The sequence below is a fragment of the Notamacropus eugenii genome, chromosome 2, assembly GCF_028372415.1.
Source record: "Notamacropus eugenii isolate mMacEug1 chromosome 2, mMacEug1.pri_v2, whole genome shotgun sequence".
Taxonomy (NCBI): Eukaryota; Metazoa; Chordata; class Mammalia; order Diprotodontia; family Macropodidae; genus Notamacropus; species Notamacropus eugenii.
The window spans coordinates 71683053-71702387 of record NC_092873.1 but is presented as its reverse complement, the minus strand read 5'-3'; the positions used below and the strand labels follow the sequence as shown (position 1 = coordinate 71702387).

Here is a 19335-nt window from a genome sequence, read left to right as displayed (position 1 = left end):
TGGAAGTTTGTCCTTGCTTTTACTTCCTATTCATTTTTGAGGGGATTTTTAAAGAAAGGCATTTACTTTAGTTTCTCTGTTGGGTCTGTTTTTCTTTTGGATGAGGTTTTCACTTTGAGGAATTCTTCCCTATCTCCTCTTGTTTTTATTTTTGTACTATTTTATTTGATGTATTTGTCACTTTTTCAGGGATAAGGGGTTCTGCACTTATTCTTGACTATTAAGCTAGACCTTTTGCTGGAACTGTTTCCATCCAGTTTTCAAATTCAATGATTCCTTGAAGGATAACTTTGAAGATGAGATAGTGGACGGAATAGTGGTTCTTAACCTTTCCATACCCATTTCTGTGAAAATGCATTTGCTGATTAAGCATCTTGGTGACATGACAAAGGATAATGTTGGCTATAGTAGTCCTGAGAGGACAAAAAACTCTAACCTTTTTTTATTTTTTATTTTTGATTATCGTTTTTATTTATTTTAGAAATGACTTAATTTTTCTTTTAGGTTGCTTACAATTCAGTGCTAATTTGGTTAATTAAAGGATATTAAGTGTATCAATTAACACAGTTCAGTTAAACTTTAAAAGTTCTGGTTTAAACAAAGTGCTTGTTTAAAAGGTTTGGAACATAAATCCTTAAGAGCTTTCAATTACTTATATAAGGTAAGAAATGAGTCTGTTTTTAAGAAACATGTAAGTGGTTAGAAGTTTTAAGTTATCCATTTTTTCAACAAATATTAAATACTGAACTTTTTACAAATTAATTTGGATTTTCACTTGATAGTTTAACACAATTTGAACTTATGTTTTGTTTGTTTTTTCCTCATTTGAATTGACTTTATTTTTCAGTGATAATGGACAAATACCAGGAACAGCCTCATCTGTTGGATCCACATCTAGGTAGGAGTTTCTGTGTTTGTTTCCTTTTAAATGTGCCTGATCATGATCCTAGAGAAAGAACTCAGTTTTTATGTGTGTTAGCATTTACTTGGTTTCATTTTCAGTAGAGTGTGAGAACAAAGCAAAAAATTGAAAGCCAGCTGATGAGTGAACGATTATTTTTTGCTAAGTCATGATAGTTTTGTAGCAATGCCTCTGATTGAATTTGTAACTAATGGCATTAGTGGGTAGACTGCTGGAGTTGAAATCGATGAAACTTTGCTTCAAATCTATCCCCTATGATGATAGACAAAGTTGCTTAATGAGTTTTAATTTCCTCATCTATAAAATAGGTGTAATCATACCTGTAACATACATCTTACGGGGTTGTTGTGGGGCTGCAATGAGATGACGTAGTGAAAGCACTGTGCAAACTTTAAAGTGCTGTATAAATGTCTGATCTTATTGTAACGACTTCTGTAGTGTACGTCTTCTGCAGACATTTTGCGTCTGTAGTAATTTAGTTCTTATTTATTACTTCTCATGATTAGAGTGAGACTAATTTTGCTTTTATGAGCCACCACCTTAGCTCTTGAGCTATATGTAGAAAGAGTACACACACACAAACACAGACATGCACACACGCAACAGAATAAAACACATGCACATACATGCTCACACAGCCATAAATTTATTTTTAGTTTGTAACTCATGCTTGGATGTTTTGACTTTTTTTTCTTCTCCTAGAATGGATGTTGAATCTGTTGTTGGGTATTGTGAGGGATGGTGATTCTCCTCCTGCTCTTGTACATCTGGCTTTTAAATTTCTTTACATCATCACAAAGGTAATATTTGGCTTAATAGTATACATAATTTGTTTAAAGTTTATTTCCTTTAAACATATTACTTTATTAAGGAAAATAATTACTAAAGCAGTTGTAATTTCCATTGTGTTTTTATCTTCTTTATTGGGGTTTGGTTTAGTGGTGCATCTGGAATGACCGAATTGACTTACATAATACCTAAGCTATTTAAGATCTCTTTTGTGTTATATGATGATAAATGCATAAATACACTGAAATAGTGGGTATTTGAAAATGGACAGATTAAGATAGTTCAAAAGAACTAAATGTTTTCTGGGAAATTAGAATCCTGGTGAAAAAACATAAGGAAAGTAAAACTGCTACCGAATAATGCATTACAGTTATACCTTGCGGTAGGCAAATACATGGAATTTATATAAAAGATAATTGGGGAAAAGATTATTTGCATAATGAAAGGTTTCATAATGGTATCCTTTTAAATAGCAAGCTCCCTTAGTTAATTTATAGTCTATTTGTGGGGATACTTCACTGGCACAAGTAACCGTAATAGTAAATATGTGGTAAATAAGTAAGAAATTCAAGCAAAGGGAGTCAGGGAAACCAGTTAGGTGGCTGTTGTAGCATCTGCGCTAAACTGATTATAGTAGTATACTTTGTTGATCATATTATTGTTAGTAGAGCTGAAAGAGGTTGGATAACTCACTGAGCATTAGTTGATATCCAAACCCTCATGAACAATTTGTAGTATTGTTAGGTAGCATGCTGATCATTTGGTTTACTCCTTGCATCTGTTCTAGTTTTCCTGGTCATTTTTTCCCCCCAAAATGGTGAATTGAGAGCTACTGAAGTGGTTAGCATCTCCAGTGGTGAGAGAGGGTCCTAAATATCCCTAGTAGTGTACTTGTTATCCTCAGTAGGAAGGTAAGACTGGCCAGGTTAATTCTTCATTCATGCATTAAGGCCTTTTGTTGTATTTGAAACAAACTGAAGATGTGTTGATGTTTTAATAAGTAATTATCTATCACTGTTAGAACTTTAAGAATAATAAACTCAAAATGAACATTTTACAACTAAAAAATCTGGAACCAGAATTTGTTTTGGAATTTATGTGTGTACACCTTGATACTTATTTCTTGAATTGTATAATTTTAGAAAAAAAAGACAGCATATTATATTCTGTACAGTAACTTGGTAACTTGTATTATACTGTACCTTATTATATTGTTTTCCCCCCCAATTTATTAAATTAATTAGTTTTAGTTTTCAGCATTCACTTAATAAGGTTTAAATTTTCACCCCCTCTCTTCTGCCTCCCTCCACTAGACAGCATGCAGTCTGATATGGGTCCTACACATTCCTATTAAACACATTTTCATATTAGTTATGTTGCATAGAAGAATTATAACGAATAGGAGAAACCATGAGAAAGAAAACAAAACAAAAGGAAAATTGTCTGCTTCTGTATGCATACTGTAGTTCTTTCTTTGGATGCGGATGGCATTTTCCATCATGAGTCCTTTGGAATTGTTTTAGGTCCTTGCATTGCCGAGAAGGGCTAAGTCTATCAAAATCAGTCATCGCACACTACAATAATTATCTCGTAGCATGACAAGATACCCTGGGTTCTGCCTGCCAGGGGCTTACAAATTGATTTGTGGTATATCTTGAGAAAAGTTGTCAGTTTTTTTGTTTATTTTCCTTAGTTATCTTTTAAAAAGCTGTAACTTTTCTTTCTTAGGTGCGAGGATATAAAATCTTCCTTGGTTTGTTCCCTCATGAAGTAGCTGATGTGCAGCCTGTTATCGACATGTTTGCAAATCAGAATCCGAAAGACCATGAAGTGAGTGTGCTTATAACTGTCAAAAGAATGTAAAGTGATCAACAGTTTAGCAAGTGGTGACCAGGGAAATCTGTGTTGAGAGATCCAAAGTGGATCATGTGCTACGATAAATTCTATGACTTCCTCTCTCCCTCTTCATGACGACTTGCTCTGTCCTCTGATGTTTAGTCTGTCTCTTAGTTTTTAAATAAAAATTTATTTTTTCTTGCTTTGTAGCTAGGGTTTGTTAGATTAACAATACCTTTAAACTTTTTTTAGTTTCTTTAAAATGTTCCTCAAATTGCTCCTTACTGTTCCTATTTCAAACTTTTTGAGAGTTATTTTCGTATATTTCTACACTGGATACTCCTTATGTTTTGGGAACTCTTGAAGGATATAACATTCTTTATGTTTCTAAAACTTACTTTTTAACATTCTGGCCTAACACATTAACGAAAAATGCCTCCTCATTATTGAATGGAATAACATAGCACTTGAAACCTATGTTTGCATATGCTGCTTTCTTATTTTCTCAGATCTGTGTTTGTTTTTTATTGTTATCCCCTCCATTTCTATTCTGTTTTTTCTTCTTAATTTCAAAAGTCCTGCTCTTGTAATGTGTGTATATATATCTATATCTATATCTATATCTGTCCATCTATCTATCTATAAATTGTTCTTGTATTGTTCCTAAATGAACCTCATTTGGTAGACTTTTTTGTGATTTACATTTCTGCTACTAATCTGGATTAAGGGGTCAGACTCCTTAAGTGCTGTAAACTCCAGACAACTAAAGGTTATACTTTTACCCTGAGTTTTTCCTCCTGTCCATATAGTTCTGCCAGCTTATGAATCTGAATCAGAAAGAGAGGTGATAGCTGAGGATAGGGGTAGCTGTGATTACTGGTCCCTTCCTCGTTAGTGTGTTTCCTCAAACACTGTGATTTTGTCTTTGGGATTTTGACATTAGCTGACACTGTCATGTATTAGACCTACTTTGAAGTTAAAACCTTTTTTTTTTTTTAAACAGTTATATTTTGGCTCAGTTTTTGAACTTTATTTCCATAAAATTAGTTTTTATTTTATTTATAGTTTAGGACTTGAAATTGTTCGACCCTTTTTCTCTAGTGGGACAGGTAAGTGGTACAGTGGATGAAGTGCTGGGCCTGGAGTCGGGAAGACCTGAATTCAAATTCAGCCTTGGATAATTAGTAGCTGTGTGACTTGAGCAACTCACTAACCCTGTTTGCCTCAGTTTTCTCATCTGTAAAATGAATTAGAGAAGGAAACATCAAACCATTCCAGTATCTTTGTCAAGAAAATGGAGTCGTGAGTAGTAGGACATGACTGAAATGACTGGATGACAAACACTGTAACTCTCTCTAGTGGATAGAGGCTATTGGATGATCAGTTTTACAAAATTAAAAGTATAGATTTTCAGTATCAGAGAGGTCTAGTGATGACTAGAGGTCATCTAAATTCCCTTATTTTACAAATGAGAAAATTGAGACTTAGAAAAGGTATGTGACTTGCCCAAGGTCACACAACTAGTTAGTGGTAGGATATAAAGGTCTTTTCCCTGTCCAGGAAATTTTTCCCACTATAAAAATTTCTAATATTAATACAAATGGGTTTCTTTTGTAGTTGAGAGTGTGAAATCAATATCCCTCTTGCTTCTGTCCCCTGAATTGGGCAAGATCATCCATTTTAGGATGACCTTGCCCCTTTTGGATTGATGATGGCTGAGGATGGTTAGGAATCAGATTAGGGGGATTGTTAAGGAATCAGAAGTTTGGAAAGAGGATTAAAGGTAAGGGTTGTTGAGGTATTACGGAAATCTGGGATGCAGATGATGAAGGCAAGTATATTTCACAGTGGCTAGAGTGCTGGATCCTTGGAGTCAGTAAAACCTAAATTAAAATCTTAGCTTTAGTCATTTCCTAGGTAGTTGATTAACCTATGTGGTACTTAGTTTCCTCATCTCTAAAATGGAGATAATAATAGTACCTACCTCCCAAAGTTGTTGTGAGGGTAAAATGAGATATTTGTAAAGCACTTTGCAAACCTTAGAGTTCTATATAAATGCTAAATATTAGTGATTATTATTTCTACTGTAATTATGATAATTATTGAGGCTAGTGGTAGGAGACAGGAGGGGAAATGGCACTGTTTCAGCTAATAGAAAAAAGTATTCCTATATATTAACTAGCAAATGCCATTAAAAAGTAGATATTTCCTGTCTAAGGTATTTCCATTAGTCAGGGAATGAACAAAGAAACAATGCTTTATTGATGCAGTTATGATGAACTCTCTTCAAAAAAGCAGTAGTTCTATAGAACAGATTTCTTCTTTGGTCCCTTTTGATGCAAATTATTTTTTGTAACAAAATAACCTCATTACATGTTTGGTTTGTATTGAAATGGAGTTCTTAGCATTTACCATCTGTAGTTGCACTCAAGCTGCGTGAACAAGTCCTATAGAAATGTGACAAATCAAAGCGTGAAATCAAAATACAGAGAGAGTCAGAAATACATAAACACTTACAATCACACACACACACACGCGCACACACACACACACACACACACACACACACACACACACACACACACACACACACACACACACACACACACACACGATCTAGGACCAGAGATCTAGACAAAGACATGAGTGGCCCTGTGTGTAACTACTAACTGCTATTTCAGGTTGAATTCAAAGTATTTTTTATAATTCCTTAATTTACCAGGAAATATAGGATGTTGATTATTTTAGCATTAGGTTCTTCAAATTGCAATTGATACCAAATAATTTATAAGAAATTCTTGACATCATTTAGTCCTAGGATCATAGATTTAGTTTTGGAAGTGATCTTAGAAGCAGAAGTTATCAAGTCCATCTTCGTTTTACAGATGAGGAAACTGAGGTTCATAGAAGTTAAATGACTTGCCCATGGTCAGAGTTAGTGTCTGAGGCAGGATTTGAACCTAGGTGTTACTGAGTCGCAAGTCCAGTGCTTTGCTCACGCAGTGTATTTGTAGCAGTATTCAGTAACATCCTTCCCATCTTTCTTTGATCTCTTTGAGAGTTTATGCCTAGCAGTGATATTTTTTAGGTCCAATGATTTGCATAGTATAGTGATTTTTGGTTTAGTTCCAGATTATTTTCCAGAATTCATCACTTCACTAATAATGCATTAATGTTCCTATTCTCTCAAATCCCTTCCAGAAATTAACATTTTCCTGCTAGTTGTTAGGTAGAAGCTCAGTATTATCATAATTTGCATTTCTCTATTAATGATTTGGAGCATTTTTTAATAGTCATTTTCAATCTATTTTTTCAGAATTGTTGCACATTACTCCCATTCATGTACTCGTATTTTATTTATCTCTGGTAACCATACTAAGAATACTATGGTCTTGTTTTTTATTTTAATTGTTTCTTAATTATTTTCTATTTAAGTAATTAGTCCGGTCTTGTATTTACTTCATTTTTATTCTGTCTTAGACTTGGGAAACCCGATATGTGCTTTTGCTGTGGCTTTCTGTAACCTGCCTGATCCCTTTTGATCTTTCACGTCTTGATGGAAATCTTACCTCTGATTGTGGGGAGGCTCGTACATCGACAATGGACCGCATACTCCAAATAGCAGAAGTAAATATTTTATCTTTAATAATTGTTGGTTCCTTTTTTTGATTTGAGGTATTTTAGCATGAAGTAAAACTATATTATTCACAGTACATTCTTTTAACCTATATATAATCCCTTTGTCTCCAGACTTTAAGCTACTTTTGTTCTCAGCACAGGAAAACTTCATGAACAGCAATTTTATTTGTGCAATTCATGTAGTATCTAAGTTGAATTTACCTTTGTATTAATCTTTAAAGGGTCAGGATCTGAGCAATTAGCCAAGCCAATTAGTAGTGATAAATATTTCAGAGGGAATATTTAAACTGCTTAGACGGGTAGAATGACATTGTAGTTAGAGGGCTGGGCTTGGGGGTAAGAAGACCTGGATTTAAATTTTGCCCTCTGACTCTGAACTACTCATTGAACCTCTTAGTTGCCACAGTCAACTCTATAGAGAGTCTTGCCTCACCTCGGTGAGTTGTGGAAGGTTTGCGTTGATACTTATGAATGTTCAGACCCTTCCTACTCCTTAAAGATACTTAAGGGAATCATTTACAGATTAAAAAAATTATTAACAGATTTGGTTTTAACACAATACATACTTTCTAGCAAACACCAAATAACACTTTCCTATAAGTGAAAGTGGAAAACAGTTTTTGATGTGTAACAACAGAAAAGAGATGTATATCCTTTAACTTTGACATGATACTCATACTAACATTTGATTAGAGTTTTCTTGTTTTTTCTACTTTTTTCCTCAGTTTTGTTTATATTGCTTGGTAATTGTGCACACATTGCTTTTTGGATCTGCTCTCTTTAGTTTCTATCAATTCATACAAATTTTTCTATGGCTTTATATGTTATTGCTTATTTGTACAATAGTATTTGTACAATAATATTCAATTACATTCATACATGATGACTTCTTTTGTCGTTTCCCAAACATTAGAACATTTTCTTTCTTTTTTTGTTATCAAAAAATAATACTGTGCTCCGTGTTTCTGTACATAAGGATTTTTTCTTGCTGCCAACACCCTTCTTGGATCCAGTAGTGAAGTATCTAAGTCAGAGCTATGAGCATGTTAGTAACATTTTAATACTCTTTGTTGTATAATTTCATATGCTCTTCAGAATCATTAAAGAAATTCAAAGCTTTACCATCCAGCAAATGTTTACTTGTCTTCTTATAGCCCTGCCGAAAATGAGACTATAGTTTTTTATGAAAGACCCCTCAAATACTTTAAAGCATAACTTACATATAAATAAACGACATAAATTGATAGAAGTCAACTGCTGTAACAATTAAAAACTATAAACAATTCTTAAATGTCATGAAAGTGTATAAGAAAATTGACTATAAATTGACTAATGATATGGAATCAGTAATGTTGAAGTAGATAGGACTTAGACTCAGGAAGATCTGAGTCTGCTTCAAATACTTCTTAGTTATATGACCCTGTGCAAGTCATTTAACCTTTTTCCTGTCTCAGTTTATTTATCTGTAATACTGAATTATGAGGATTAAATGAGATTAAATATTCTTTATAAATTGTAGCAGTTTTTAGCTATTCTGTTATATAGTAGATCTTTGCCTGTTTTCCTAGTGATTAAAAGTAGAGCCTACCAAGGTCTGGTAACTAGTCTCAGTCTTGCTGTAGCATCTATTACAAACCAGAAATTTGTGCATCTTTTGGAATTTGGAAGCTTGCTTCTTAGCCCTTAGTACTTTGGAAGGACTGGTAACTACACTTTAACTCAAAGATTTGAGGTCAAATTGTGTTGGATGGTTTTCCATTTATCAGAAGTATTAATGGTGTGGCTATTTCCATCTTTTGATAAAAGATTTCTTTCATTTTCTAGTCCTACTTGGTTGTCAGCGATAAGGCTCGGGATGCAGCTGCTGTCCTTATTTCCAAGTAAGTCAGCCTCATTATTGCCTATATCCTCAGTCAGTTGATAAATATACACAACATATGTCAAGGACATATAATTTGTGCTCTGTGGAAACTTCCTCTACCAGAACTGATTGTATCCCATCTAGCCCTAGACAGTTCTCTGAGACCTAGAGAAATTAAATGATTTCCTGATGGACAAGTGTCAGAGGAAGGATTTAAAGCTAGATTCAGTATTCTCTCAACTGTTCCATGGTACTTGATATATGTACTATGTCAGTCGGTGAAGCCTCGCTAATCTAAACTAGTTACCAGTGAGGTCTGAGGAGCTCCCCTTTAGAGGAGTTTATTCCTCAGAGGACTTGTTTATTTTTGGCATATTGCTCTTAAGTTGAAACTGTCAATACAAATAAATGTCCGACTTGATCATTGGCATTCTCTAAAACAAGAGGGTATGATGTGCCTCTACCCGCCAAAGCTCAGCAGTACCGTCTCTCAGCTAAGCTGTGTCAGCTTTATCAATCACTTTACCTTTCCTTTTGTAAGGGATGCCTTTTACACAAAACAGAAGGCTTCAAATGACAACTGCAGTGTGGAAGAACGAGCCAGGGAATGGGATATGGAATGAAATGCTGTAGTGCCACCTAGTGGAAGAAACATGTAGCTATGTACACTTCTGAAAAATTTACAAACAGCCAGACTTTCCAGTTGGTGAAAAACTGTTTCTGTAGTTTTGCAGACACAGGACACAAGAAAAGAAAATTTCCTCAGTCATACTGTGTACGACTACTTTGTGTCTGTTTATTTAAAGTTTTAAAAAATTATTCTAAGCTTGGTAATTGGGAATAAAAACTAAAATTTATAGGCTCAGAAAAAGCAGCATGAAGATATTGTAATTCACAGTTTGTTAAAAGTGTATATTAAACTTCATATGGTAAAAGAAATGTTCTTTTTGCTCCTGTTTTCTTTTTCTGAACTTTTCTGCTTTATGTCATTTTTACGTGGTTTGTAGACAGGATATGTATATGTGTATACATATATATGTATGTATACATATTTTTGGTTTCTTTTATTTTATTTTTAAAAAGTATTTTTTCCATTACAAGTAAAAACAATTTTTAATAATAACTTTTAAAAATTTTGCGTTCAAATACTCTTTGTTTTTTAAAATTATTAAAAAAAATTTTTTAAACTACATGTAACATAAATTTTAACATTCATTTGAAAAAAATTAATTCATTTTTTTTGATCTGAGCATTGTATTAGTTTCAGCCTGTTTCATAAATTATAGGATCACAGAATTTTAGAATTGGTATGGGTTTTTTAAAGATCATCTAATCCATGACTCAACTTGATGGATACCACATTACATAGGAGTATAGGAATTTAATTTTCTTTTTTTTAATTTAATTTTCTTACCTGACATTTTTGTCATTATCCTCTGGAATTGTAGAAGTGAATATAATACAGCTCCTTAACAGTAGGGACTGTTTCATTTTTGGCTTTTTATCCCTAGTGCCTAGTATCATGCCTGGTATAGATCAAGAAATTAATAGATATTTGTTGATTTCATTTTTTTAGCTTTACTATTGTGATACCTTGAAGAGGAGAAGGCCAAATTAAAGAATGGTACTTTGGTTCATGTTGGGAGCTTCTTGAACTTCTTAGCTGCCAACATACCTATCCTGGCTTTTGAACTAGAGTCAAACTTGAAGGATAGGAAGGGCAGTTAGCCTAGTCATCATTACTTCGGCTGGTTCCATGTAGATTACTTTTTGTAAGATTTGCCTTTAGGGTTGTAGGTAGTTTAGATATTAGTTAGAAAGAAGGAGAAAACTGATTCCTCTGGTGACTGATAACTTGAAATATTGTATTCCTTGACAGGTTTATTACCCGTCCTGATGTCAAACAGAAGAAGATGGCAGATTTCTTGGATTGGACCCTTTCCACATTGTCAAAGTCTTCCTTCCAGACTATGGAGGGGACTATTATAATGGATGGCATGTTGCAAGCCCTGGTAATTATCTTTTTCATCCTGCAAAAAGTTTTACTAGTTGTCTTTAATTATCAAACTGTAGTGTTCTGTATAACGAAGTTATATTGGCCTCATTTATTTATATTGTTTGAGCAATAAGGTATTCAAGTTATTTGGACAGTCTGACGAGATATGCTATATATTGATCATTATTTTAAAAATAATAAATTAAAAGAAGATTTAACATTAAAAGTCTATCAATTGTGACTTTAATCTGTCTCTGATTCAGATTATATTTTAGTACTTACAGTGCTGAGTTATTATTCTGATTAACAGTTAATAGTCCAGCTGTAGAAAATGTAGGACACTGAGAGTATGCTGCATCTGAACTGACCCTATCATATAACGCAGATGTCAGCTTCTTGTTTTTATTAAAATTTTAATTATTTCATTTTTCTGATTGTTTTTGATTCTAGATAAACAGAATTAGTTATATTTCCAAGTTCCAGTGCATGCCTCATTGTAAAAATGCTCTGTTAATTTAATTAAAACAAATACTTTACAAATCTGTGAATGCTTTGTTAATTTAATTAATACCAATTCTTTACAGTTCTGTGAGATGATTGATTGTAATAGTCACCCTGCTTATGTTCTCTTTACACTGAAGGAGGGGAAGAGAAGAGCCCTATTGAAGCTTGCTTTTTTTAGTTCTTTGGCTTATCATCAAAATGATAATCTTCACTTTCATTGGATCATTCATTTCAAAAGCATTTATTAAGCATCCATTGTGTATCACTTACTGTGCTAAGTACCGGAGATATAAAAAAAGGCAATCACTGCTCTCAACGAGCTTACACTCTTCTAGGGTAAAACCACGTGTGTACAGATAAGTAAATGCAAAAGATATGTAAAGTAAATATAATGTAATATGTGGAGGGGAGAATGGTCACAACTAGGAGGATGATCATATTGTGGGAATTGGCACTAGATCTATGTGAAAGGAGTCAGGGAGTCTAAGACAAGGAGGTGAGGGAGAATGGTCTAGGTACGGGAGACAGCATATTCAAAGGTGTAAAGTTGGGAGATTGAATAGAGAAGTAGAAAGGACCTCAGCAGTAATTTAACACAATCCTTTATCTTATTTATTTTAGAGGCTAAATAACGAGATCAGAAAATACATAGAAAACTGGCATTTCAATCCAGGTCCTCTGATTCCAAATCTAGTACCCTTTCCACTGCCAAACATTTCCTTAAATAGTAGATAAAATTAGTGTGTTATGAGGATAAGATGCAATCTAGGAAATGAGATTAGATACCATGCTGTACCTTACATTTGCATTTTTTAAATTACAAATTGTAGGAAATAATGGTTAGGTAGCTCTTTTTCTGTGTATTTATAGCACCTTGGCAAGCATGCCACACTTAATACTCAAAATTATTCTTTTGAGATACATATGGGCATCATTACTTTGTCTGCTTTCTGTATCTCTGTCACTACCCCCTAAGCCGCCAGCCTCAAACAAATATGGTCAAGCAAACCAAAATTGTCCATTCACTATTTTGATTAGAATTCTGAAGTCTTTTTAAGTTATCTTTTATACTCTTTTAATCATTGCTGAAATTCTTCTCTTGGTTCTACTCATTTTGCTTTGCATTAGTTTACAAAAATCTTCCTAAGTTTTGCTGAATTCATCATGTTTTTTATTTCTTACTTCCTGTTAATAATTCCCAAGTACACGGTTATACCACAATTTGTTCCACTGTTCCCCCAATTAAATAGTTTATATTCAGTTCTTTGCTGTACCAAAAAGTGCTGTTATAAATAGTTCTGTACATATTGATTCTTTCCATTTATCTTTGGCCTCCGTGGGGTATATGCCTTGTATCACACAATCAAAGAATATATACAGTTGAGTGATTTTTTTTTTTTTTTTGTGCTTATAGTTCCAAATTGCTTTGGAAAGTTGATACTGTATTAGGTACTTGTTCTCATGCCAGCACCATCAGTTGTCCTTTTCCCTTTTTTGTCATCTTTGCCAGTTGTGTGTAGAAAATCAAATTTGTTTCAATTTACATTTCTTTTACATTTCTCTTATTATTAGGGATTTGGAGTCTTTTCATATGGTTGTTGATAGCATGCATTCCTTTTTTTTGAGGGTATGTGGTTGGGGGAATGCAACAACTTTATTAACGGTACAGTGGAGTTACTCAAAACCTTGAAAGAAACTTGAGGGAATTTAGACACTTCTGCTGAAGTGTAGGACCAAGTACAAGGTGGATTCTCTCCATACCTTGTACTTAGACAGGGTATGCTCATCTTTCAGCTGTCTTCCAGTGAAGATCAACCTCTACTGGTCTAGGGGAATGCCTTCTTGGCTCTGAATCTTTACCTTGACATTCTCGATGGTGTCCCTGGGCTCCACCTCAAGGATGTAATATATCCCATCCCTGAGATGACAGACCAAGGGCTGAGTAGATTCTTTCTGGATGTTGTAGTCAGAAAAGCTTCTTAGCTGCTTTTCTGCAAAGATCACTCTCTGCTGCTCAGTGGAGCCTTGACATTCTCAATGTAATATTGAGAGTGATGGTTTTGCTAGTCAGTGTCTTCACAAAGATTTGCGTTCTTAAGCAGTGGCAACGATGATGCACATACTGAACAGTAGAGCCAGTTCCTATCTTTGGTGAATCTCAGTAGCATACATTTCTTCCTTTTTTTAAAAATGAGATTTTATTTTTTCCCCCAATCACGTTAACAATTTTTAATATTTCTTTTTTAAAAAAATTTTGTTTAGTATTTCACTCACTTCCTCTTACTTCCCCCCTTTCTCTCCACTGCCTCTTTTATGTGAGATAATTTACCCCATTCTATCTCTCCCTTTCTTTTTCTCACAGTACATTCCTCTCTCACCCCTAAATTTTATTTTTTAGATGTCATCCCTTCATATTCAAGTCATGCCTGTGTCCTTTTCACATATATATATATATATATATATATATATATATTCTCTCCAGCTGTCCTAATAATAAGAAAGACCTTATGAGTTTCAAATATCATCCTTTCATGTAAGAATGTAAAGAACTTAACTTTAACTCATCCTTTGTGATTTCTCTCTTTCCTGTTTACCTTTTCATGTTTCTCTTGAGTCATATATTTGTAATTGTAAGTCAAAATTTCTATTTATCTCTAGTCTTTTCTCAAGAATGCATGAAGTTCCTCTATCTCATTGAATGTCCATTTTTTTCCCCTGAAGAATTATACTTACTTTTGCTGAGTAGGTGATTTTTGATTGTGATCCTAGCTCCGTTGCCTTCTGGAATATCATATTCCAAGTCCTCCAGTCCTTTATAATATAGAAGCTGCTAAATCTTGGGTTATCTTAACTGTGGCTCTACCATACTTGAATTGTTTCTTTCTTGCTGCTTGCAATATTTTTTCCTTGACCTTGGAACTCTGGGATTTGGTTATAGTATATTCCTGAGAGTTTTCATTTTGGGGAATGAATCATCTCTTTCAGTAGATGATTGGTGGATGCTTTTAATTTCTGTTTTACTCTCTTGTTCTAGATTGTGAGGGCAGTTTTCCTTGATGACTTCTTGAAAGATGATGTTAAGGCTCTTTTTTTGATCATGGCCTTTAGGTAGTCAAGTAATTTTTAAATTTTCTCTCCTGGATCTATTTTCCAGGTCACTTGTTTTTCTAGTTTCACATGGTCTTCTATTTTTTCTTTCATTTGGTTTTCTTTTATTTATTATTCCTTGATTCTTCATCAAGTCGTTAACTTCCATTTGTTCCATTCTAATTTTGAAGGAATTATTTTCTTCAGTGAGCTTTTGGAACTCCTTTTTGATTTGGCCAATTCGGCTTTTTAAAGTATTCATTCAAAAATGGACCTCTTTTGCCATTTGGTCTAGTCTGTTTTTTAAGGTGTTATGTTCTGCAGTATTTTGGGGGGTCTCCTTTACTAAGCTGTTAACTTATTTTTTGTGATTTTCTTGCATCACTCTCATTTCTCTTCTCAGTTTTTCCCCTACTTCTCTTACTTGATTTTCATAATCCTTTTTGAACTCTTTAATGGCCTGAGATCAATTCATATTTTTCTTGGAGGCTTTGGATGTAGGAGCTTTAACTTTGTTGTCATTTGCTGAGTGTGTGTTTTGATCTTCTTTGTCACCAAAGTAAGTTTCTGTTGTCAGAGTTTTTTTCCCTCTGTTAATTTTCCCATCCTATGACTGACTTTTTAACTCTTTGTTAAGGTAGGGTTCTGTTTGCAGCGTGGACTGCAAACTGTCCCAAGCTTTAGGAGCTTTGTACAGCTGTTTTCAAGATACTTTTAGGGACCTGTAAGTTTTCAGTTCTTCTAAGGTGGTATGAACTAAAAACAGGTGTTTACCCTTTTCCTGACTTGTGCTCTGGTTTGTGAGCAGCCATAAACATTCTTTTCTGCCCTGGAAATGTGAGGAGGGTCCCCTCTGCACTGCTGCTTCAAGCTCTATTATGCTAGTGCTCCTCTTTTGCCCCAGGACTGCCACCCAGAACTGTGACCCATATCCAAGTATGGACAAAGCAACGGAGTCCTGCTTCAGTGCTAGGAAAGAATTCCCTGTAATCTCCTTCTGATCAGTTGTTTGACCCCCTTACCGTCTATGGGCTGAGAGCTCCAGAAGCAGCCACTGCTGCTGCCACTCTGATTGAGTCACTCCCAAGGCCTGCTTCTGGTTTCCTGGGGCCAGGGCTATTTTGATATGGTCTACATTGGACTGTAATCCTCTCTCACTTAGGTCTGACCGACCTTTCCTGCTGACCTTCTAAGTTGTCTTTGGCATCTGTGGGCTGAGGAGTCTGGTAAATGCCATTGCTGCCACTGGTTCAGTTGCCTTGAGGCCTGTGCTGCTCTCTCTGTCTGGTGCAACAGACCTTTCCTGCCGACCTTCCCAGTCTTGGGCTGGAAATATGTTTTACTCACCCACTCTTTTGTGGGTTCTGCTGCTCTGGAATTTGTTTAGAGTCATTTTTTAAAAGTATTTAGACGGTTCTAAGGGAGAGCTTAGGTGAGTCCCTGCCTTTACTCCACCATCTTGGCTCTGACCTCAGTTTTCAATATTTTAAAAAATATTTTTGAGTTCCAAATTCTGTCCATTTGTCTTTCCTTCCCTTTCCCCCCTCCTTGAGATGGTAAGCAATCCAGTACAGGTTATACGTGTGCAATTATATAAAACCTTAACATATTAGTCATTTTGGGCCAGAAGATTCCAACAAGAAAGTGAAAAAGAGTAAATTTCAGTCTGCATTCAGGTCATATCAGTTCTTTCTTCGGAGGTGGATAGCATGCTTCATCACGATTCATTTGGGATGGTCAGCATTGCTGAGAATAGCTAAGTCATTCACAGTTCTTTATTGTGCAGTAGTGCTTTTACTACATACAATGTTCTTCTGGTTTTGCTCACTTCACTTTGCATTCGTTCATGTTAGTCTTTCCAGGTTTTTCAGAAGTCATCCTGCTTATCATTTCTTATAGCACAATAATATTCCATCACAGTCAACATACATTTCTTAATTTGATTACCATCCATATACTTTGTTCATGTTGGGAAATGGCTTTTGTTCCTATGTATTTGTATCAATTTTCCTGTCTTGCTGGGATATCAGACTTAAATCAGAGAATTTTACTGAAAAGATTTTTTCCCCCCTGGTTCTCCATTTACTTCTAATTTTAGTTGCGTTGATTTTGTTTATACAAGATCTTTTTAATTTTATGTATTTTAATTGTCTGTTTTTTCTTCTGTAATCACTTCTTTGCTTTGCTTAGATATAAATTCTTCCTTGATCTCCTTCCTTCCTCTAATTCCTTTTTTTATGATATGACTTTTTACATTTAGGCCATATATCCTTTGGAGTTTATTGTGATATATAGTGTATGGTGTTGGTCAAAACCTAATTTCTGCCAGATGTTTTCTAGTTTTGCCCATAATTTTTTGTCAGAAGGGGCATTCTTACCTTTTATATTTTTTAACTAGTACTAAATAGTTTTGATGATATTGCTTCATACTATTGTTTGAGATCTAGGACTTTTTTTCTTTATATAACCAATCCTTAAGACAGTGCCTGTCATATTGTAATTGATTAATAATTATTGATTAATTGATTGTTGCTAGTATATCTCCTTTATTCCTACTTTTGTTTTGATTTATCATTGAACTTACAGTACAAACTGCAAAGTAGTTTTTTTTTTTTATGCAGAACTTTCTGCAGCTTTAGAGAAGTATATTTTGCTGGACAGGAAAGGAGTTTAAAAGAAGTAATGGATGGGAAAGGGTTCTGACTAATTGTCTGAATCAGTCTCTAGAAGTTTTTATAGGCATTGGATTATAAAGTTTGCCACTCTTTTTCATTTTATTGGATTATTTTATCCAATTCTTATTTAAAGTTACAAGAATCAAGTTTATATTTTCTTCCATTTGTCCATAATATTTTTTCCCTACATATGATTTTTTTCCCTCTACCACTGTGAACACAAAACTCATTGGTTACCTTAACTTAATTTGTTTCTTACAGTGACATTTCTCAGCTTCCTCTTTCTATTTCTATTTTTCCTTTACAGTTTTGATGAGTAATTCCTTTTTCTTTCCTGTTTTTATTTGGTTATTTAATTCTTCCCTTCTTTTCCCTTTCAACTTGTGCTGTTTATTAGTTTTAAAAATTTCATTTTCTGTAACTCTTTCTAGAGAGGATTTCTTTTCCTTCACTCTCTTCGCTATCCATTTCTGTCTGCTTATAGACCCTCATTCACTGATTCATGGCCCTTTTACTTGTCTTGTCCCTTTATGTTCTCTGCATTTCTTACTTTTCTTACAGAATCAAAACATATTTATTGCTCTCCTCACTAAGTAGTTTCTGTCACGGCCTTTTCGAGTTTGCTTTCCTGACCCACATTACCCTCTCCACCCCCACCCCCTTTTCCACTGTGCCTCACTGCCAGAAAAATATCAGTTCAAATTGTTAGAGAAGACACTGGCCTATGGCAGGGCTCCCCCTCCCCAGGTCCCTGATTTTACAGCCAGCATTAAACTTTAAACTTTACTTTCCCTTTGATTACTTGTCCTTCCTCATTTGCCTCAAATCCCCCTCCCTGGGTCCATGCTCTCCTATTCCCCAAGGCCCAGGTTGCCCCCAGGATCTCTAGCTCTACCCTTCTCAAGGCAAGATAAGTGATTTATCCAAACACCATAATGATAATGATGATGATGATGAGAATGGAAATTGTAATGATAAGAACTGCTAGGATTTAAATTGTGCCTACTATGTGCTAGATGCTGTGCTAAGTACTTTACAAATACTGTCTTATTTGATCCATACAACAACTCTAGGAGTTAAGTACTATTATTATCCTTATTTTACAGTTGAGGAAACTGTAGCACAGAGAAGTTAAGTGACTTGTTCAGGGTCACATAACTACTAAGTGTGAAACTAGATCTGAACTCAGATTTTTCTGTTTCCAGGCCCAGCCCTCTTTTCACTGCTCTACCTAGTTTGCCAAGTTGCCTGGGGACAACACCCAGGACAAGGTCCACATTTCTTTTTACAGAATATGTCTCTTCACCCATAAGATCATTTATTAGGGGCATTCCCTCCCGGGTACCAAAACCAAGCCTCCCCTTTTACCTTTCTCATCTCTTCCTCTGCCTTCCATCTATTTCCCTGTAGGCTCTTCTCTTCCTAGAAGATCACAGGAGTCACCTTCCCCTGATAGCTAATCCTCAGCTTGACCAGGGCATGTCACATACTCTCCGATACTTTAACTTTTCCCCTCTTTCATTGCACCCTTCCATTTTGTAGTTTAATCCCACAAAAACACTGATTAATCTGTAGGTGGAGTGTTGTAAGGTTCTGTCCATAATGCGTCAGGCCTGCCTCCTGTGGTCACCTCTGCTTGACTTCCCCCTTGATCTCTCTCAACTTATGTACATTTAGAAAGAAGTCTTTTAGTTGCTCTCCTTTTAGTTGCTGTTGCTTTCCTTGGCTGCTATATTTGTTTGCCCCTTCTGTATTTCTTTTGTTTGGGGTGTGCAAGGAGTAAATGCTTTCTAAGAATATTTGGAATGTCTCCTTATTATTGAATGTACGTCTCGTCTCTTTTTTTTGTTTGTTTATGGTTAAGCTCAGATTTGTAGAGTGGTTAACCTTGGATTGCATTTTGAATTCCTTCCTCTTCAGAACACATTCCATCCCTTTCTTTGTTTTCTAGTGGGTGCAGAATAGTATTGTGTTATTTGAATTTCCTTTCCTTTGTATTTGGAGGTCTTTCTCCTGATCACTCCTA

General features: G+C 34.9%; 1 protein-coding gene across 1 annotated transcript in view; it reads left to right on the top strand.

Annotated features, from left to right (window-relative positions):
* Window positions 1-19335, top strand: part of TBCD (tubulin folding cofactor D) — a 414951-nt gene that overhangs the window by 4330 nt on the left and 391286 nt on the right. Inside the window, exons 3-8 of the mRNA XM_072640887.1 lie at window positions 848-898; window positions 1625-1722; window positions 3440-3541; window positions 7028-7174; window positions 9011-9066; window positions 10927-11059. Coding sequence (XP_072496988.1) covers window positions 848-898; window positions 1625-1722; window positions 3440-3541; window positions 7028-7174; window positions 9011-9066; window positions 10927-11059 — 587 coding nt within the window. The remainder of the gene's footprint in view (window positions 1-847; window positions 899-1624; window positions 1723-3439; window positions 3542-7027; window positions 7175-9010; window positions 9067-10926; window positions 11060-19335) is intronic.